This window comes from Parasteatoda tepidariorum, chromosome 3 (assembly GCF_982258835.1).
Source record: "Parasteatoda tepidariorum strain Cologne lab strain chromosome 3, Ptep-v5.0, whole genome shotgun sequence".
Classification (NCBI taxonomy): Eukaryota; Metazoa; Arthropoda; class Arachnida; order Araneae; family Theridiidae; genus Parasteatoda; species Parasteatoda tepidariorum.
In genome coordinates this window covers 17,031,232-17,054,506 of record NC_141757.1, presented here as the reverse complement: position 1 = coordinate 17,054,506, position 23,275 = coordinate 17,031,232, and the positions used below count along the sequence as shown (strand labels likewise).

Genomic DNA, 23,275 nt, shown 5'->3' with positions numbered 1-23,275 from the left:
TGTTGTATGTTTATATCGATCGAAACAAATTTGTTTCATTTTCTTAATCATATGTTTAAAGTTACTGCTTTTGCAAAATTTAAGAAACTTTTTTAATAATAGTTATTTTGTAATAAATGTGTATATAACGATTATAAAAACCAAAAAGAGAACTAATTTAAGAAATAAATAGGCATTTGAAATCCGATCAAATTTTAACCTTTACATGCACCACTTAATAAGTTAACCTTCAAATTAATAAAATTCTTTGAGGGTGTTTTTAAAATGATTAAAAAAACTCCATTTAAAAGAAATGGATTAATCACTTTCACATCTTAAGTGTCACCATTCAAATGTAGGTGTGGAAATTATTAATAAAAATTCAATAAAATGTTAATGAAAGGTAAATGTGATAATGTATGAAAAAAAAAAAAAGAAATATTCAACTAAATTGAATTTTTAAAAAATATATTATAAGTTCTGAAGGCAGCCAGGCCAGTCAGATTGAACAAAACTTGAGAATTTTAAGATTGCCTTTTTTTACTTTAAACTTTTTTTTTAATAAAAACTAAATGAAGCAGAAATTTTTTTTGAAAATAATATATATATATTTTTTTTTTAAATTAGTAATTTGCGAAAATATTAAAAATTGCTATTTACAGTGGGGGGGGGGGGGTATTTGAACCCCCTTAACCCCTCCCTTTACTTACGTCCTTGTCCTCTAATGATAATGATAATCAAGTGCATGCCGAAATTGATATTTTTTGGAGGTTGAAATCATTCATGAATGGTATAAACGCGTGAGCTTGGTAAACTTATTTTATTGGTTTTTAGATTTAACTACACCACTTGAAGTGTAACAGAACACATAAGTTGGTATTATTTGAAATAATATTTATCTCCAAAAATAAAAAAATCACATTTTCCCCATTAATGTTTTTTTTTTTTTACTTTCCGCGTAAATTATATCTAAAAGTTATTTTGAAATAATTGTAGTAAGAAAAAAATATTTATAACTGAATGAAAAATTAATAAAGATGAAACAGTGAAAAATAGGAAATTTTTGTTTTACCAAAGCAATTAAAAATAAAAGAAGATTATGAAAATAGAACTAGCAATACAGAATAAATGATCACAGTCATTGATAACTTTATTCATTGAGAGAGAAAGTAATCATTATCTTTAGAGACATAAAAATGTGACGTAATAATTCGAAAGTAAAACTAATTTGAAGTATAGTAGTGCCACATTTGGCGACTTTCAGGTGAGTTGAAAGACGAAAATGATTAAAAACATGGAACATTTTTTCTTAAAACTTTTATAAGTTTGCCTCCTGTTTCACAGCTATTTTAATTTGTCAATACTTTTGACACGTCTTTACTTTTACTAGATACTCTTAACCTTTTTCTATTTAGAGTAATGAAAACAGAAGTTTAAGCTTGGCGAGTTTTCTATTGCGTAACACGATTGTATTATTATTTTTTTTTTTTTCAAAATGCTCCAGAGCCTTCCACGTCTTTCTAGAAAAATAACGTCACATGAAATAATTTATAATAAACCTAGAGTAAATATCTAGGTAGTTTTAAAATTGAATCAGTAGAAAAAGTATTTCTAAAATGTAGTTCGTAAAGTATATACTTTTACCCTAAACTCAACTGAAAAGTTGAGTTTAGGGTGCAAACAAGATTTTAGTTTTTTACGTTTATTTTCTTGCAACCCTTTTAGTTTGACACCGGGATCTAAACAAAACAAATCTCCTCAGAAGGATGCTGGATGCTCTTCGAAACGTAAGAACAACGGAGAGCGGTAAGACAAAATAATTAGTTATTAAATTATTAATAATTTTCTTCAAATCCTGTTTTTATATTATAATCAAACGTATTTTTTTGCAATTGCTGTGATTTCAATGTTATTTGATTATGCTTGCAAGTTAACTTATCTGCAAAAAAATATTTAAGATCTAATCTCTCAGGTAAAATAACTAACAACCCAAAGTAATTAATAAAAAAGGCACATTTTAAGTTTGTAATTTATGTATTGTGTATTAAAATCTGGTTATTTAATTATGATTAATTTTTTTGCATTGAAACGGCCGGGAATTCCCCGTTTTTCGTTCATATAAGATTTAACCTGCACATTAAAATAATAAATGAAATAATCTAAACAATATATAGTTGGCCCAGAAAAAGAATGAATTAGAGTGTAGAATTGAGATATCCTCTTGAATGGGCACCATACTCGGGAGATTATAAGGTATATAAAATCTTCCTATTTTGTCTAGATTACTTATTATTAGAAAATCTCACTTTTAAGTCATTTTATCTGTTTTCTGTAAGAATATAAAAAATCACCAAAGTAAGAGCTGCACCCGAATGTAAACTTTTATTTGCGGAAAATTGTTTTTTGATGCAAAACAGGTTATTGTTTAGAATCGTTATGCACTGTAATTGCATCAATTGTATTTGGACAATGTATTTAGTTAAATTTTTCCACTGAAATCTAAAATTTAAGTTGCTTTCATCTTCTCAGATAATTTTTTTTATTTTTTTCCAGATTCTATTAATGTGCTTATTTTTTACTTTTTTCTTTAACAACACCTTAAACCATAGTCGTTTTTAAAGAATTTATTTTCAATTTTTAATTCAACATTTATACAAAATGCACTTGTGTGAAGTCAATCACCCCATGCCTAAAACATTTTTAAATAAAATAAAATAAATATGCTAATGATGCTATAAAATTGAACCAAAAACTCAAAAGTTTTCTAAATAACCTTCCTTTTATTTTTTCGAAGAATTTGGAAATTATGGTCCTTCAAATAAAGCAGCTGTCACTATCTGAAGCAAAATTTTCCTAATAGTTAAATTAGAACAGTTAAAAGTTAAGGCTCCTTTTCGTTTATTTTGCTATATCTAATAAGACAATGGTGTTCAAGTGTGTGTGATCCACTACATATAGGGGATGCACAACCTGCATCTGAACCTGAAACACAAAAAAAGTAATATATTTCTTTTGCAAAAAAATAAAATCTGAAATTTCGAATTTGCGCATTTATGTTTTTGAACTCACTAAATCTAAATCAATGTAGGCTTTTGCTCGCTTTTTTTATGTAGTTATCACTACGAATTTCCAAGGTTTAAAAAACCTAACACTTTTGACCTCTTGACAATCCAGAATGTTTCTTCATAGTTTTGTTATCTCATATTATAATTTATAAAATTTGTGTTAAGTCTATGAGAGGATGCATTTATAATTTTTTTAGGGGGCACACCTAAGTCTATGTATGCTACTGTAAGATTTTTTAGTGAACCGAAAGATTTTAATTATCAGTTTGGAAAGATTTTTATTAGAAAGCCTGCAATTATAAATTTTGTTTATCTAAAGATTGAGCTTGCGCAAATTTATTTTTAATAATTTTTTATTCAATTACTAATGGTCAAGAATTCTATTGTATTCAGTTGTATTGCATTCAAATTTTTATATAATTTTAAAGTAAAGAAAAATAAATTTAGAAAAAAGAAATTTAGAACACGAAATTCGAATGTAAAAAGTCGAATAGGTAGAGTATATTTTTTTTATAATTTTTGTTTTACAAGAATTACTCAAGCAGTTCTCTACAAATTTTAAAGACTATTAATAATTTAAATAATTAAAAATTGTTATAAAAATAACTTATAACCTCAAATAACCTATTGATATAAGTTTTATCAAAAGGTCATTGCATATAAAAAATTTAGATTAAGTTCTAGGAATATGCAGGGTTTTCACTACAGCGCGAGAACGCGAGAATCTCGCATATTTTTTTCTTTTCTCGCATTAAAAAATGATTACCGCGAGAAATTCGCGCATTCTATAAACCAATTTCAAAATTCGCGAATTTCTCGCATTTTGAAAAAAATTTCTCATTGCGCCAATTAGAATGAAATCCGTTTCACTTTTCTTCCTGGATCTTTCATTATTTTCAACATCTGGCCCATTATCTAGCTTCCCTGTTTACCAGTATTGTTCGGAGTCTTTAAGAACTACAGAACACCATCCCTCCGAACCTCTTTCAGAACGCATTTCTCTTCAACCACGTGTTTACTGTAGGTAAGGTTTCTTCATGTAAGACGTTCAAATTTTTTGCTCATTAATGCAAGATGGACAAATACCTTGTAAAGGCAATATCTTCTACTCCGAAACGGACAAATGAAAATGAAACAAATGTGGGTAGAAACGATCAAAACGAAACAAATACGCATTTGAGTTACCTAATTAGAATAGCTGATGAAAAAGTAGATATAGAACATTTTCCATATGATGATGCAGCAAAAATATTCAATGCTTTAAAAATTAGAAGATATTAAAAATGTATTATAATTAAAGAAATGATTTTTTTCATGTCTCTTTACGTTTTTGTTTTTTAATTTTTAGAAATCTCACTTAACTTTTTGAAATCTCACCCTGTTTTTGAGAAAGGGTGAGAAATTCTCACCCAATTTTTCTCTGCCATGAAAACACTGAATATGCCAAAATTTGCAAAAGGTGAAATTGACAGTTAGGAGCTCAAATTTTAGATAGCTTTTCTGCATAAACTATTATGGGGGAAATTTCCGTATCTTGATCTATGGCAGAATGATCGCAAAATCTTGGCAGCACCCCGTGAAAAACTAAAAAAAAAAGAACATCTTAGAAAAGTACCAACTTGAAAGGTAATAACTATTAACCATCCCAAGCAAACATCTAAATGTTTTTTTTTTTTAAATTTCAAGTCTAAAATAATTTATTTGGCATCTTGGCGATTGTAGCTGGCGCGCCAGATCACAATAGGGAAATATCCCCCCATTAAAATCATACTTTACAGATTGTGGGTCACTAATAAAAGGAATGTCTGTTTTTTCATTGAAAGTACCTTTTGTGTAACTTAAATAATCTGCACTTATTAATTACCGCATTCTACTATGGGAAAAATTTGATTTTTAAAACTAGCAATGTGGAGAGTGTATTTTGGTATTCAGTGTGTAAGTATTCATTGTAGTTGGCGTGCCAGATCACAATAGGGAAATATCCCCCCATTAAAATCATACTTTACAGATTGTGGGTCACTAATAAAAGGAATGTCTGTTTTTTCATTGAAAGTACCTTTTGTGTAACTTAAATAATCTGCACTTATTAATTACCGCATTCTACTATGGGAAAAATTTGATTTTTAAAACTAGCAATGTGGAGAGTGTATTTTGGTATTCAGTGTGTAAGTATTCATTGTAGTTGGCGTGCCAGATCACAATAGGGAAATATCCCCCCATTAAAATCATACTTTACAGATTGTGGGTCACTAATAAAAGGAATGTCTGTTTTTTCATTGAAAGTACCTTTTGTGTAACTTAAATAATCTGCACTTATTAATTACCACATTCTACTATGGGAAAAATTTGATTTTTAAAACTAGCAATGTGGAGAGTGTATTTTGGTATTCAGTGTGTAAGTATTCAGCAAGTTTTTTTTTTTTTTTTTACTTTAAAGTGTGTATATAACTTGTATTAAAGCTACGTACTTGATCAACTTGACTGAGAAAATCAAAACTTTGTTCCTGAGCAAAAAGGCCCACTTTCATCTAAAAATTGGTTTTGAACATGTTGAAAGGTCAAAAACAAGATAAATCCTACTTCGGTTTCCAGTTATTTAAAGTGTAAATGAAAAATTACGCTGATGACAAAACAGATGAAGAACCAATTATGAGTATCGTTTTAATTTTACTGTTTTATGAATGTTTTTCTTAACGATTTTTTTTAGTTCTTGTTTTTAAATGAATAATATGTGTCTAACAGATGTTGGCAAGACAAAAATAATATTAAAAAAAAAAAAAAAAAATTATGGAAGGACTTTTTTTTATCTCATGACTCTAAACTAATTTAGTTATAGGTCGGTAGGTATTTTATTTACTTCGCACTAGAGCTGCACAATGGGCTATTGACGACTGGGAATTATTCCTGAGGATGATCCGAAAGATTTTGTTACAATTCTCTATAGTTATGATTTCAAAGGTCTAAGAAATCAGCTTATTTAATAACAGTAGCAAATAATAATTTAAAAATAGGGATGTAACGAATATTCGGCCACTATTCGGTATTCGGCCCTTTCGCCGAATATTCAGCCTAGCCGAATACTGAAGTTATTCGGCCGAATAATAAAGTATATGTTATTATTAATTATGCTGCTATTATTAATTATTTAGATTTGTGAAAGCCTTATTGTTGGCATCAAGATATTTAAAATATTACAAAAAATACATCAAGTTGTTAATTTTTTTTTTAAAATATAGAAAGTTTAAAAAAGAAAATTTGTTAATATTTATTTCATTTTTAATTTAAAATTTGAAAATTATTTAATTACAAAATTAAAATTTCAAAAGTAAAACTTTTTAAGAAGTTCTTAATTTTCTGAGCTTTAATAATTTTTCTGACAAAAAAGAAAGTTAAGTACACATTTAACAGTAATAAGTAATGAGTTCTTATCTTAAATAAAATAGCATATAAATTACAAGTATAACAATAACTAAAATATGCTATTATTAATTATTTAGATTTATAAAAGCCATATTGCCTTGTTATTGGCATCAAGATATTTAAATTATTACAAAAAATTAATCAAGTTTATAATTTTTTTAAATATACGAAGATTAAAAAAGCAATTTTGTTAATATTTATTTCATTTTTAATTTAAAATTTGAAAATTACTTTAATTACAATCAAAAGAGAAATTTTTAAAAAGTAAGTATTCGGCCTAAAATTTAGCCGAATATCCGGCTATTCGTTACATCACTATTTGAAAATCACTCAATTAAATTAAAAGATAAAAATAAAAAAAGTAGAAAAATTTTTAAAATTTTAAAACATTTAAAACCTTAAAATTTTCAAAATTTTAACAAAAATATTTTGAAGGTTGTTGTGAATTTTTATGCATAAATTAATATCGTAAAACTAGATTTGTCAATAAAAGCATTTTCACAAAATTATAAAACTGATTTACCACAAAGTAAGTTTTATATTATATATTAATGATTAAACCTTCGGTGAAATTATGAGGAAAACTGAAATTTTCATTTTAATATTGTCTGTACGAAATTAAAATTTATTTATTTATTATTATTATTCAGTTATATTTTTTATTTGTTTTCTGGGTATGTTGCATTTTTATAAGTTTTTGATTTTCAATTTTTAAAAGCCCTTAAAGGTGCTTTTTTGATTGGGTATTTGTAATTGGTGCTTAATTTTCTTTTGACTTCTCACGAACAAAATTGCTACTATGTGAAGAACCCTAGATCTAGTTGGATTTTTTTAAAATTATAATTATATTACCTATAATTGTTTTAAAACAATAAATTTAGAGACATATAATTTTATACTATGCCAGATATTCTCCACCCCTCATATAATTTTTTCTCTCCAAGTCCTGATATGTTTTTTTCCATTAAGTATGTTTTTCAAAACCTCCATTGTCATATGAAATGCTTTTTTGCAAATAATTTGCAATTTTCATAACTTCTGTAAGTTTGCAACAGTTATTCATGGCAGTTAAGACAAGTTTAGCCTATCTATAGCCAGCATTCTCTATACTTATTCTGAAAATGGTGCAAAATGTCACTATGAAGAAAAGCCAGAGTTTTGTGTAAATGAAGAACATTTGTGGTCCAAATTGTTAATATTTAAAAACTTACTCTAATGCCATATTATCTGGAAAATTAGCAAAAACTGAGAATAAGGCAGTGGTTTTGATAAGGGGAAAAGTGTTGCCAAATTGGCAATTTTTTAAAAAAGTTTTAAAACTTTCAAAATATTTAAGATATTTTTTTCATTCTAAAACACTGATAATTCTTCATGGCAAGATAGTATATGTAGTTTGAAATGATAGCTTTGCTTCAAGTTTAAAGCACTTAAACTATAACTCTTTATTTTATTTTCTTTGGCGAAAGAGCTCTGAAAAACTATGTTAAACTAGGAGTGCACAATCTTTTTGGAAGGTTTGGAAATAAAATAATTGGAGGAAATTGAATATGATTTTCCAATTCGTCAATGAATTCAGTTTTTATGATAATCGACTATCAATTAATTTAGTTAATAAAATAACCTGTCTTAATAAATTTAAAAATAAACCCCTATGAATTGTAAATTTTCAAAAAATATTGCATTGTCACAAGTTTTCTTCTTCAATGAAATTAATTGCAATTTAATTTTTTTCCTCAGAAAAATATTTTTATATGGTGCATTAATTATTTACCTACATCATTAATTTTAAAGCTAACCCTTTAGCTATATTTAGTATAATTCTACATGTTTTGACTATGTATATGTATATTTTGTTTGGTAAACGTGAAGTTTCTTTTGTAAATCTCAAATTGACAAAATATATGACACCTCTATGCTCATCAATTCACTTTTCTCATCAATTCACTATGCTCATCAATTCACTATGTTCACAAGTTCACTATGCTCATCAATTCAATTTTCAAATAAGAAAATCAATATTTTTTAATGTTTGTTTAGTAATTTTAATTTTGGTTATTTTTTTAAATCAAAAATATGTAATATATTGCATTAAAAAAATGAAGTTCTTTTTTTTTTTCAAAAATTTTCTACTAAACAAATTACAAATGTTGCAGTTTTCATTGTACATGCAAACCACCACAACATGGGCTGTCGTGTTTATTATTGCCCGTATAAAAATATGTATTCGCTTACAAAAATCTTCTTTCTTACAGGGTCAATTTCGTGCAGATCCGAGATATCTGCAGTAAATATAGAGAATGATCATAAAGTACCGTGAGATGTTTAAATCGCTCTACTTTGAATTACCGAGTCGAGTACAACCAAACTTTGCTATTACAATTAGATTTAAGATGTAACCTTAACGTATTCTGGTCGCGCCAATTGTTATCACCAAGGTTCAATAAATTAAAAATAAATTAATAGATAATCCAATAAATTGAAAAGTATTTATTAAGTGTTTTTCTTAGTGGCGGCTAAGAATTTTAACAGTCGAGTTTGTCACCTTCTTTATATTTTTGAAGCAACTATTTAGGAGCAGGATCCGCCATGGATAACTTTTCGAAACTAAGTTGTAAAAGACACATGTGATTTAAACAAAACACTAAAAAGCAGTACAATGAAATGTAGTTGTAAAACGGAACAATTATAAATGCAGAAATCGTGGCCCACGTATAAGTTGCCTTCAACATAAGTTTAAGTCTAAAGTAAGAAGAAATAGCTGGAGTAAAAAAGGAAAAAGTCCTGTGTAATTAGATAAAAAAAATTTTAATTTGATATTTGAAGTTTGGTTGCTTGACTTGGTTGTTTTATAGTATGGGGCACAGAACACCTTGCAATATTTTATAATCAAGTTTTAGACAGAAATAGGTAAGATGTTTTGCATAGTAATATTATATATATATATTTTTTTTTCACATCCTAAAGTCTATTAAAATAATTTTTTTTGTTTTTTTGCTAAACAAGTATTTTCCAAAACTTTTAAATTTCTTCATATGATACATTTTAAAGTTTTTCTAAACCTTTCATTAACTGATATTTAAAATTTTTCCCCAAATCCTAGTATTTGTTCTTCTGAAGTCATGCTAATTTTTAGTTAGTGTTAGTTAATAAGTAAAAACAATTATGTATTCCACAGGGGAAAAAATATAAGGAGTTTTTAGATATATTCATGTACAGAAAAAAAAATCAACTAATTTATTATAATGATTTGGTAAGAGCTATTTTAAGGTATTAATATATATTTATATAATCTTTTTTTCGTATAATGCTGATACTTCATCTGAGAAATAGATAATCTTTCTGACAATGATAGTAAAATGCAAGGTAACAGCTCTATTAACGTTCAAAATTATGTGAATCTGAACAATATTTTTGTGGACATACTTAAGGACATACTAAAACCTATTTGCAAATACTCTAATGAACACTCTCAGACACAGCTAAGTACCTATAAGCAATCTGATTGAAGAATGCCATTGTTCATACTGACATCCCTTCTCATTTAAGTTTCACACCATTAGACCCAGACTGAACATTAGAATTACTTTGAAGTGCTATCTTGCAACGAATACAAACTAGGCTACCTGTCAAACTTCGGATAAATTTCAGTCTCCAGATTTGCACCACTGTTTGTGAGCATGTTGATTTTGATATGAATTAACAAGAAGGAAAAATAACTGTTTGCCTGATGATCAAGGCTCTGCAAATAATTTTTCTTCCTGAAGGAGACATCTGTTGTGACTTTTTATCTTCTGCAATGTGATTAGCTGTCAATCTAAACAATATTAGGTACTTGCGTATTAACGCCACCACAACTACAGATTTGACGGTTTTTATGTGCTGCCAATCTAAACCTAAAATTTTTGCGACAAATCATAAAATAAAACACTTTATTTAAAATCACAGTAGTCAATCGGATTTCGGTAGAAAATGGCACAATATAGAGTTTAACATAGACTTCCCGAATCGTTTAACATAGATCCCCCAATCCTGAATATTGGCAAATCCCTAAGACGCATTTTTGTCGCTCTAAAAAATGGCATCAAAACTCAGCAAACAACAAGGAATCCAAAAGATAACTGTGTGCAAACAACAGGGTTGCTCTTTATTGGCGCATTAGTGCAACTTCTGCGATGGCGTTAGTACCTAATGTTATATAATGGGTACATATTAAGCGTAAATATCGATATAATTTAGCTATATTTTTATTTAAGGTAGAGGATGGGTAAGAAAGTGTCTGAATTAAGATCTTTTATTATGGAGGCACTGAGAGATGGAAAATATCTGCAACATCTGGAATGGATTGATCCTGAAAAGATGATTTTTAAACTTGATTTACCTCATGTATCAAAATACTCCGACTTGAATCAACTAAAAATGTATAAGGTATGTAGATATAACAGCTAACTATATACCTGTTCTTTGTTCAAGGTAAAAATTTAAACATTTAAAGCTGCAGTAATCAGAGGGAAGAAGATTGCAGTTTATTGTGATGTCCCAGTGGTGCAATAGGAGAGTGTATGTATTTCTCTTCCTAAAGGTCATTGGTCATCATTATTTATTTGTAAATTTTTTTTGTCTGTAATTTTAAAATTATTTTTGCTTTCTATGTTATTTGCAAAGTTTTCTTAAAAATGTTTTTAATTACGTTTATAAGTTTAATTTTATCACAGCGGAGAAAAGTTTAGCATTTATATAAAAGGTGGCAATAGATTTCGTACATAAATAGAACATTTTGCGTTAAAATATTTGTCTGTATATTATTGTCTTTTAAAATACTTTTTTTAAATTTCTTAATTATAATTAATTTGAACTAAATTCCTTGTTTTTCAACCTTATATGTTTAAATCAAAATATTTAAATTAAGGTTTAGCAATAAAATTATTATATTTTTTCATTATTTATTCTTTATTTTTCTTTGAAATAGTTAACGTTTTTATTAATGATTATGGGGAAAAAATCTACATATTGCATGATATGTATTGAGTAATTTGCGACATTTATAAATCGTTTGTTAGAACATTTGTGACATTTATCAAACTGAAAGGAAATGTCTGAATGACCCTCATCACTTCTATTTTTTTTTCTTTTCTTTTTGAAGCATATCTAGTCATTATGTCTGAATATTGCTGATGAGTAACTGCTTAAATACAAACAAAATACTTGATAATTTTTTTTCTTCCTATCTATTGTCGTTGAATGACAGAAAACGATTTCTACAGTGATACACTTGAACCTCAATCTAAGGTTCCTGTATCTTTAAGTTTCCTGTATTCATTGTCACGGTTGTCAGCTCCTTCCAAAATGCTATCCTTGCAATGTTAATAGATGGATTATCTATTAACATTACAAGATCACATTTAGATCTATACTAAAACTTGCAGATTTGTGTATCGTCCAAAAATTCTGCGACATTTAAGAAGAATATTGAAAGTTTCTTTCTGAGAAGAAAAAGAGCAATACCTGACGCTTGTGATGGAGAAGGAAATGACAATTTCTTACAGTTTGGTGAAAATATTTAAAATATCATGCTTGATGTTTATGAATCTAGTTGATGAAATGTTGTGCAGTTTTCAATTCAAGAAATAGTTGTAGATGCTGAAGATGCAAAGTGTTGACCACAAAGTAGTGAAATGTACCACAACCAGTGTCAACATTTATGGACAGCCTCAAAGCTTTCTAAACAAAGAAGCACTTTCCATATTCACACAAATGTACAGAAAATGAAAACATATATCTCATACTAATGTCGGAAGTTTGAATGAAATGAAAAGATGTCTCATATTTGCTCTGAGAAGTATAGCGTGTTTAAACCAAAATTTCATAATATTTTTGAATACATATTTATATTTTTGCAATAAGTACATAATTATTAAAATTAACACTTATTATAATTTTATTAATATTAAATTCCATTACTTCGAATCTTTATTTGACATTTTGTGATGACCCAAATTTGCTGTTTTCCTGTATCTGCCGTTGCTATTGAATGGTCCAATCAGAAACAAGCAATCAAAATTCTACTGCATCATTAATTTTAGTGGCAGTTGTATCAGATTTGTAGTTCAATCTCTAATAATTTCAGTTTTTAATTCTTTACTTGCAAAATCATAGAGAATATTCTCCTTCTTATTTTGCATTTCTATTTATGTTTCATAAATTAAATAAGGTCACCACCCAAAATTGGATAAAAAGAAAAAAATATAATAATGTAAATAAAATTCTGGCTGATGGCAAGTATGTTCATAATATCTCACAAGAGAAAGATGCAAGTGCTTTCATTTTGCACCACTGGAACATCATAGGTAGTGCATTCTTTTTTCTTTTCTCTCTTGTGCATCATAAAAGCACATCAACATAAATGGCACTTTCAGCGCTTCAAAATCTACAAAATTTATATACAATATCAAAATTTTTTCTTACACTTGGTATCTTTTCTTTTAAGAGAAATGAAAAACATTGATTAAAATGGTGCTTAAGAAAATAAAAGATTACTACTACGTCTTTTTTTAAAATAGTTTGATGTAAAAAAAATTTACCATTTATGGTTAACTTATTTAAAATTTAACCAAAATAATGATAATATTGCTGCTTGTAAAAAATTAATATCTTTTTTTTTTTCCTTCAAAAATTTAGCAGGCAAGTGTTACATCTTACAACTTGATGTTACATTTGGTATATTCTCTGATTTGAAGTGCAGTATAACATGTATATTTATTTTTAAATTATTAATAATCTCTTTAATGCTATTTTCAGGACTGGCACTTTAGGAACAGTAAGGATAACAATATAGATTTAAAGAACTTCGATGATTACTCTCAAGTAAGACACTCTCTTCAGGTGTCTTTTAAAAAGTCAATTTACTTCAAAAAACAGGAAGAAAAAATATTTAGATTTTCAACTGATGATGAAATTAAAGGTAAGAAATGTAACGTTCATTAAAAATGTAGTTTAAATGTTATAATATGTTAGTTTCTTCAAATATTTTTTTGTACCATAGCACTAATATTTTGTATTGTGACTCTTTTTAATATTTTCTACAATTAAGGTTTCTTGATAGAGGCCCAACTGCCCAGCTTTTATAAAAAAAGAAAGATTTTTTTTTCCTGTTGTGCTTATAACAGGTCTATAATTACTTATTAGTTGTTTCTTATTTTATTTTTCGCGTGTAACTCCTATGCATGTAAATTTATTATACTAGTTGTTTTAATGAAAATGTCTTTAGAAATAGTTAATAAATATTTTAAATGATATACTATAAAGCTTTAAAAGTTAAGCAGCCAATATGATTAAAATCATCTATGCTAGAGGTTAAATCATGGGTGACCTACTTCACATGCCCAACTAATATAAATATTCTTTAACATACCACTTCGCCTTTGTGTATTTATGAAATTTCATGTTGAGAGGCCCTTCTTCTCCCGAATGAAGAGAATGGAATGAAACAGAAAATTCTAAATATGTGAAAAAATTCTGATCTGAATTTCTGAAAAAATAAAAAACTATAATTTTTTTAGTTGAACATGTAATAATTTTTTATTCTAATATTATGGGTGATATTCTTGCATGTTGTTTGGGGGGAGGGGTTTTACGCACGAAATATTTCCTTCTTCGCATTTTGTAAATAATCATCACAATAAAAAAAAGGGGGTTACTCAAATGCATAATAAGTAATTGTAATATCGAATAAAAAATGTAATTTTCATAGAATCATTGTCTTAAAAAGAAAATACTCAAATGCACAATTTGAATTTTCCATATTGTTTGAAATGTATCAAGATATTTAAAAACCACGTGAATATCAATAACTGCCCATAAATTACAATCGAAACATTACATCGATTTACAATACTATCGTTGTAAATTAAGCTTGTCTAAAAGTTATTATCTAAGTGTATGATTAAAATATCACTTGTATATTTCTGTGGAAAAGAAAGCTAAAATTTTTTACTTTTCAAAAGAAAAATCTTTCTATAAGAACTCTAACGTTCTGTGACAATGTCGCTGCGATTCTGCGATTCACGGGGCTTAAAAGTATGTAAAATACATATCCCTCTTCTAATCACAATTTAAGATATAGGGTGTGTAGTATTTTAGATTCTTTATTCATTTTTTTCAGATAAAATTATTCTCTGATATATTTTTGCAATCAGCATTTTTTGAAAGGTACTTTAGTATTATTTATTTGTTTTTAAAGGTTTGATATTCTCATATTGTTATGCTAACAACTATCAAATGTGCTTATTTTAATGTTCTATAAGTATTTTTTATTATTGATTTTATAGCATGTGTGCTTGTAAACTTGCAATCTAAAATTGATCTTCAATTACCTCAACCAAAATGAATTAAATAAGGTATATCTTGAAAACTTTAACCATTTCCCTTACTAACTATTTTGAAGAGAAAAAAAATGCAAAAAATCAAAAAATTTTTATTTTATTACTAAATACAAGGAACTAAAACAAAACATAATGTACAAGTCTTAAGTTGAAATTTGAATTTTTTTTTTATGCATAAGAAACATTTAATTTAAAATCAGTTTACTATCTCAAGTTGTCTCAGGCAAATGAAATAAGTTAAATATTAGGCTTTGTATGATTGTTCTTAAAACATGGGACAACACAAAATGATACTTTTCAAACGTCAGTAAAGGAATACCTCATTTTTTTTTAAAACTCTTGTTGCTATGTAAATTCAACAACTATTATATATAGAATCACATAAAACACTTGTGCAGCAAAACTCCCAAATAAAACTTGGCAAATTTCCCATCAACAGCAGATTACGTTTTTTGCTTCCTACCAAGTAAAAATGTGATCCCCTTGTCTAACCCGAACTCAATAATGTGTATAGACATTGTTTGTACCCAAACTGAGTTGATATGCAAAGAAAAATGAATTAAATACATATTTAGTTTTCAATAATCAAGTAAAGATAGCATTAAAAAAATTTGCTTACTTAGAATATATTGATAAACAGATCTGGTTAATCAAATCAGATAATCACAAGTAAAAAGAATGTTTTTTAAAAAATATGTTTGATAGTTGTGAACTTATACTAATAAATGATCTTTTGGATTAGAATTTAACCTTTTTTTCTTTTTCTTTTTTACTTATTTTTCTTTCTTTTTGTATTAGATAAGAGGAAAAAACCAAATAATAAAAGCGGAACAAAAAATTTTGAGATAGCAGATGACAGAAACAATTCTCCGTGTTCTGTGGCATCATCAGGTTATGGAAGTCTTGATGAAAATATAAGTGATGAATTTGATCAGTGTTTTTGGAATGTAAATTTGCCTAATCCTTTAGAATGGGAAAGTGTTGAAAATTTTCTTTACTCTTCCAATGAGAATGGTAACTCCATTTCAAATTTCTTATACATATATATATATATTTTCTAAAAAATTTCAACATTTTATACATCATGTAATTTTGACAATTGTCATTAACTTGTAATGCTCTTTTATGTTTTTAAAACATTTTGCTTTTTCTTTGAATTAAAATAACTATTTATATTAAATACTGTTTTTCTTTTTTTAATTTTGTTTAAGAAAATTATAGTTAAAATTAAATTTTAGTGAATTTTAATATTTTGAAAAGTTTGGTCAAGTGATTTAGAGGGCTGCACTTGTAAATTTTAGTAATTGCTTTGTTATTTTTTCTAATTGTTTTGCTATTATGCTGTACGATTGGATCTAATTGTAATATTGTCCTTCAAAAAGTGTCCCCCTTGAATTTCGCTAAATCTATACAGGTAACTCCACTAATCTCATTTAATGATGGGTATTATTTCATATCAAAGCTTGAAATATAGTTTTTTTGACAAACTGTGTTTTAAATTATTTTGGGTTCTAAGAATATGAAATCAACAGATTCTACTACACAAGATTTTTTATTAAATGTGTTTAATCGCTTCCTTTAAATTTGATAGCATAAACATGATGTGTTACATTACAGCTAATACAATGTATAACATTGAGTTTGTTTTTGTTTATAAGTACTAGATCTCAACTTTGACTTAGTTTTTTGTTCTTTCTTGGGGTTGACTTTTTTTAGGACTCATATTGAATGATGACTTCATAAAATAGGGAAATGCTTGTTGAATCTGGTCAATCCTCGAATCTGACTTCATTAGTTCACTGTTCAAATAAAAACGATCAGATATGTTAACAGTGATTCCATCTTTTTGAAAAACTCCATGCCTTATTTCTGGTAGTGAATGATTTTCAAATCACCTTAACTAAAGAATATACTTATCTCTTGTAGATTATTGTTATCATAAACTTCTGTTTCCTTTAATTTTTTGCTTATATCATTTAATACATGAAATTTGTCATCGGTATATTTTATGCCTTCATTAAAATGTTTAAGATTTTATTATGACTCCATGATTTGAGTTTCCAAGTCGCTAGGCAATCACTTGATCTTGACTTTATTCATTTATTTAATTTTTAAAAAAAAAAAGTTTTTCGTTATTTTTCAAATTAGTCTTAAGATTTTATTTCCCTTGTTACATTCTAGAAAAAGTGAACAAATTTCTTGCAAAAAAAATACACTCTGATGCATTCATGACATTCTACCAAAACATACATTTAATTTTCTTTGTTGAATCCAGAATCTTGTTAAGCAGACTAAGTGAGCTCTATTTTAGAAGGTATGAATTAAATAACTGTAACAAATAGGTAACTCAGTTGAAATGTAACGAAGTAACAGATTCACTAAGTAGACACTTTTGTTGACTGTTACACTATTAACTCTGATTAAGTGTTTGATTTCCTTGTGAATTACATACTTGTCTGAATTGATATAGCTTAGTCATTTAAATTATTGTTTTTCTATAGGGGTGATGCTTTATAAGTTTAAGTGGGAGCAGAATGTTGCTGGAACCGGTTCTGCAATCTGTTGGGAGCCTTCAGTATGTCATAAAGCATTGTTTTATAAAAAGTATTCAATGTATAAATTAGAGTTTGAAAAATATAAGCTCTCTCGGATTTTTCATCCAAATGTTTGACATTTTGATGAAAATTCAAGTTTTTTTTTTTTTTCGTTTTAAAAAGTTGACTTTTGTATTATATGAAACATTTATATAACTTTTGCTCTGAAGATGCAGGGTTGCCACTGGCGACTAAAATGCAACTATTTTTGGCATGAGGCGACTATGGCTACTTTTTTTGCCTGAAAAGGCTGAAAAAGCAACTATTTTCACAGGAAAAGGAGACTTTTCTGTACTCCCTTTGTTGCCGTAGCGTTGTTTTTTTTTTTTTTTTGTTTTTTTTTTAGCATGACTTAGGTTGAAAATCTACAGCCCGTAATAGTTTCCGAACACACTGAGCTTTTTTTTTTCTTAAAAATAAATTTTGAAAATTTTGAATTGCAAATTTGAGTCTTCACTTTTTAATTCGTTCAATCTGCACAGATTCCATTGTAAGTCTATTTCATTTCTCTATCACCTTTTCGATGGTTCTATTTCAGTGGCTACGAAATTCCGCATGATTTTTAAAAAAAATTTAAAAATGTATTATGATGCATGAATTTCGAATTGACTAATCACTTTTCACTATATATATATATATATATATATATATATATATACATATTTCCTAGATCTATTATTAATAAAAAGGAAACTAATGCTAGAACATTAACGTTTATATAAAAGTTAAAATTAACATATTTGCCACCAACTTGACTAAATGGATCATGGTATATGACAATTAAGTCATTAACAAAATTTTAGTCATATTTTTGATGAATTTTTGTTTTTATTCAGGCAACTATTTTCATAGTTTTTGGCTACTATTTTCATACTTTAGGCTACTAAAATCAACTATTTTGTTCGTTTTTTTTCTGTGGCAATCCTGAAGATGGGATTTTCACGCGAAATTAAATATTGTAGTTGCGTTTTTTTAGGTCAATTTTCGTAAAAAATCTATATGGGTTTAAAATACTTTTCTTTTGTTTAAGAAAACCTAATTTCTTCGTTTCTCTGAAATTTAACATACCAACGGTACAAAAATTTTTTATTTCTCATGTTTTGCAAAATATTCAAATACAAAAATAATCATGTATGTTGGTCATATTTATTTATTTATTTTTTATTTTTTTTTTTTTGTATTTTGTGAATAAAATTTAGCATGTGCATATCAGAAATTTTCCCGAAGCAGTTCTCCCATTTAACTTTTTGAAACCATTCATTTTGGACGAAATTATTTACAGTTATAAATTTTAAAACGCATAAAAGAGGGAATGAGTATCATGGCTTTATTTAAATTCCTTGAATTGAATATCGCATGAGCGGAAAAGAAAGAAAAAATTCAGATGGTCGAGAATTTTTTTTTGTTGCTATAATTTCTAATAAATCAAAAATTTTTTTTTAATTTATCACAGAATTAAATTCAAAGGAAAAAAAAATCTTGTCACTAAGCTTCTGATTAAAAGAAGATTCAAAATGATACATAACAAACAATATCTGTAATGCTTGTTATTTTGCTTAACTTTGATAAAAATCTGACAGTAATATATAATGTTCCTTCAAACATAAAAGAGTCCTATATGAAATTTTGATAAAGCTGCGACCTGCCATTTGGCTGGTGTTTTTAATTGCGGCCCTCGACCACATGTAAGTTGGAAACCCCTGATCTAGATGATAAAAAATCAATGCCTTAATATACAAAAAATATTCATTTAAAATATCTGTTATTCATTTAAAATAATATTCTGAACTCATTCTGAATCTTTTTTAATGTGATGCTGTATGTTTCTTTTTCCTGCGCTTTCATTTGATAATAATAATTATTAGAAAGCTTACTTAATAAGCTTACTTACTTAATTTGCGCCTACTTACTCACTTAAGCTTATGAAAGGTTATGGGGAGAGTCATATTTTATTCTAAGACAAAAGCTCAAAACTTTGGCATTTAAAAAGTACATTTCTGAATTTCATTCATTATTTTAAATTTCAATTTATTTTTTATAAATTTTCTGTTTATATGTTTTAATGTCTGTTTTCAAAGTGTTGCTATAATAATTATCAATTTATTGAAATACGATTTTGAATACAAAGTAAACGCTTTGACTTAGAGTGATTGGTTGAAAACTTAACTGATGTTCTTTCCTGTTCTAGGATATAAAACTCTCAGGAGAATTAAATGCAGGTAAATTTTTTACTCAACCATTCTTTTTTTTTCTTCTTTGAACTTCAATGTACACAATATTCATGAATATTTGTTACATCAAATCAGAGTTAAAGGACTGCTTAAAAATAAAACTCATTAGATTTAATTCTTTTTTAAGAATCTTTTAAATTTAGTTTTAATGTTTGTGATAATTTCAAAACTAGAATATTGAGTTGTTTAATTTTAGTCTGTAAACTAGATAACTAGAATCTTGTCTTTTACTCTATAGTGCTTTAGATAGAGCCTTTGACTATCAGTGCCTAGTGGCCCAATGTATAAAAAAAGTTGTCTGTTATTAAACATAGGTGTTCAACTTTTCAAAGTAACTGTCAGTAATCAGAACAATAACACAGAAATCTATTCGGTTAGCGTTTACAAAAGTCGAATTTAAACGCAATTTTAAGGTGCATATATTACTTAATTCTTTATACAGTATTAATAAAATTATGCTTGAATTTACTATTAAATAAAAGAAGTAGCATTTAGGTAATGGTACTAAATTAAAAATTATACAATGCTGAAACTTCTGACTTAATTATAAAATGATAAATTTAAATTGATTACTTGGAATATTTTTGGTTAAATATCTGAACCGTTAGTTATCAGAGGTTCTCTTTAGATTTTGCTAGCATTAAGGAATCCATTAAAATAAGCAACTTGTATTTTTCTTACCTTATAAATATTTTAAGAAGTATTATTTCAAGTAGTTTCTTTTATTGAATTAGGGTATCTAAGTGAAAATTAAACTTTGTAAATTTATGTTAATTTGCTTTAATCTTCCAAGCAAAGCATTTAGTTATGAGGGCTATAGTAACTTATGGTTAAACCTGAATTTAGACTTAAAAAAAGTAGATAAAAATTAAAGTAGATACTTAAAAAAAGTAGATAAAAATTAATTAATGTTTAAAAAAAAAACTCAAATAGGAATTTTTTGGCCAATTCAAATCAACAGTTCATAGTAAGGAATTAAAAGCAATAATGAACTGGACCATTTAATTAATGATTAAAAGCATTCAATGCATTAAATTAAGACACTGGACATTTCTGGGCCATATAGAAAAAATGAATAGAAATATTAGGCTGAGAAAGATATGAGATTTCTTTGGAAACTAATCAACTTTAAACAGGATAAATTTAATCTAGTGTTAGATAGTGAAAAGTTTATCACGCTCATTTTTCATTTATAAAAAAAAAAAACTATTTCCTTATTATTTATTTTAGTGTTATGCAGAATTTTTAAATATATTTTCTAAAAGTTAAGTCTGAGTATTCATACTTAACAATATTTGATTATGAAGATTAGTACGTCTTTTGTAAATATGAATTTAATATGTAATTTATCTTAGTGTATGTTTATGCATATTATGTTATTATAAGTTATTTAAGTGGCATTAATAAAATTTGATCATCACACTTGTTAAATTTTTTTATATAATTGTGAAATGTTTTTCTATACTTGTGTATGTAAAATATTAGCGAACTCAATTTATCTTAATTTCATAATAAATCCCTTTTTTTAAAAAATTTCTAATTGTTACTTTTTAATTGGTATTTAAAAATTTTGTATTAAATAGCTTGGAAATTAAATTATTACTTAAACTGTTTAATAATTGTACTTATAATAAATATTTGTTTATTAAAAGAGTTTTTTCAATTTTTTATTTAACTGTGAAAGAAACTTGCCATTCCTATAAAGAATTGTTAAAATTAATTTTTTTTGTTAACTTTAATTTTTAAGTGATAAATTTAAATTCAACCACACTTTTGATGTGTATTGGGGCTCTGCACGTATTCTTTACTTAGTTCAGCCTTGAAAATCTTGATTCTTGCACCCTGTTAGTGTATTTTCTCAATGACTCGCTTCATAATTAAAGTAATTTGTATTCGTTACAATATTTCGAAGTAACTTTGTTTCAACTCACTTTCATGTGCTTCTTTAAATAGAGTCAAAATTTTAGTTGCATTATTTGTGTATATATTTTGATTTCTATTCTTTCAGAAATTCCGATTCCTGGTATATTTGTTGAGAATAAAGATTTATTTGAGAAGTTACTTTCTAATAATGTTTGCATTAATGAATTAAGTGGCTGCCTTATTTTCCTCTTGGAAAATAGAGCTGAAAATGATCAATATGATGTTTATAAGATTGAATCGACGGGAGGTGATATTTATGTATTGCCCGGATATTTTATTTTCTACAGTCATAATGACTGTAGAATTTAAAATATACAATGTTTTGCAGCCAAAAATCCATTTCTCATTAAGACTTAGTCCCAGAAACTAATGGAAATAGATTTTTGGTTTAAAATATTTAACCATGTATCACAATTCTCTTATCAAGTAAGAAAAAAAGGAAATTATATATAAAAGTTTTAAAAAAAACTGAGTAAGGTGATGAGACAATTTGTGGAATGCATTAAATCAAGACACATGTGACAACAACAGCTTCACGGATAACGTTCTCAAGGAAAAATTGTTACAGAGTAATGTTGTGAGACAATTATAGGGAGATGTTACAAATGGCAATTGTTTGCTCTTATCATAGATAATGATGTAAATTGCTGTTATAATATTGTTTGTTGATGCTTTATTTGGAAAGCATTTAAAAAAAAGGTATTGTGTTGTGCATATGTTAATGACAGAGTTGATAGAGAATTGTGTCCAAACACTTTCAGTCTTAACGATGATTAACACTATGATAGCACAGCCACAACATTAGCATTTTGCTTAAAATATTTGCTGATAAAGTGGTAAGTACTGAGGAATTCCAGTTATCCTAATTTAAAAAAAGAAGAGCCGTCATCAGACTTCTAAGAATTTACATATAAATTTCTTAATGAAGAGTCTTTTACGAAAAGGGTTGACAACAGATTCATTGATCATGTTTGTCTTTATCCCAATTTATTTAATGAAACAAATAGGCGGCTATTGCTAGCGAAAAAGATATGGGTTTGATCTGTTTTCGTTATCCCAAATTTCTTTGTATGGGATAGATCAGTTTTCATTAACCCTAACTGCTTGTGAAAAGAATTTGATAGAAAAAAAGGCCACTGTAAGACTCATAAGAATGTTTTCTTATTAATGAAGAGTCTTCAAACAAAAATGTAGACAACACAACATTTGCTGATTGTGTTAGTCCATATCTGGATTTAAAAGTAGACAACACAACATTTGCTGATTGTGTTTGTCCATATCTGGATTTAAAAGTAGACAACACAACATTTGCTGATTGTGTTTGTCCATATCTGGATTTAAAAGTAGACAACACAACATTTGCTGATTGTGTTAGTCCATATCTGGATTTAAAAGTAGACAACACAACATTTGCTGATTGTGTTAGTCCATATCTGGATTTAAAAGTAGACAACACAACATTTGCTGATTGTGTTAGTCCATATCTGGATTTAAAAGTAGACAACACAACATTTGCTGATTGTGTTAGTCCATATCTGGATTTAAAAGTAGACAACACAACATTTGCTGATTGTGTTAGTCCATATCTGGATTTAAAAGTAGACAACACAACATTTGCTGATTGTGTTAGTCCATATCTGGATTTAAAAGTAGACAACACAACATTTGCTGATTGTGTTTGTCGA

The 23,275-nt window shown here is 27.2% G+C and overlaps 1 protein-coding gene across 3 annotated transcripts; it reads left to right on the top strand.

Moving 5' to 3' along the window:
• Window positions 1-1,644: 1,644 nt before the first annotated feature.
• Window positions 1,645-22,706, top strand: LOC107436236 (uncharacterized). Of its 3 annotated transcripts, XM_043051051.3 has the most exons (8): window positions 1,645-1,785; window positions 8,717-9,371; window positions 10,718-10,889; window positions 13,260-13,422; window positions 15,641-15,856; window positions 17,344-17,417; window positions 19,625-19,655; window positions 21,676-22,706. In XM_043051051.3, the coding sequence occupies exons 3-8, from the start codon at window positions 10,725-10,727 to the stop codon at window positions 21,897-21,899; spliced, it is 873 nt and encodes a 290-aa protein (XP_042906985.2). In that variant the 5' UTR covers window positions 1,645-1,785; window positions 8,717-9,371; window positions 10,718-10,724; the 3' UTR covers window positions 21,900-22,706. The 3 variants fall into 3 exon arrangements, with proteins under 3 accessions (XP_042906985.2, XP_042906984.2, XP_087014993.1); XM_043051050.3 differs by lacking the exon at window positions 8,717-9,371 and having other exon boundaries at window positions 1,658-1,785; XM_087158867.1 differs by lacking the exons at window positions 1,645-1,785; window positions 8,717-9,371 and having other exon boundaries at window positions 10,602-10,889.
• The last annotated feature ends 569 nt before the right edge of the window (window positions 22,707-23,275 follow it).

Bases quoted from the DNA above. Each gene is read 5' to 3' on its own strand.
- LOC107436236 (XM_043051051.3), top strand. From the start codon at position 10,725: ATGGGTAAGAAAGTGTCTGAATTAAGATCTTTTATTATGGAGGCACTG. The intron at 10,890-13,259 runs GTATGTAGATAT...TGCTATTTTCAG, and splicing joins ATCAACTAAAAATGTATAAG to GACTGGCACTTTAGGAACAG. The intron at 13,423-15,640 runs GTAAGAAATGTA...TTTTTGTATTAG, and splicing joins AACTGATGATGAAATTAAAG to ATAAGAGGAAAAAACCAAAT.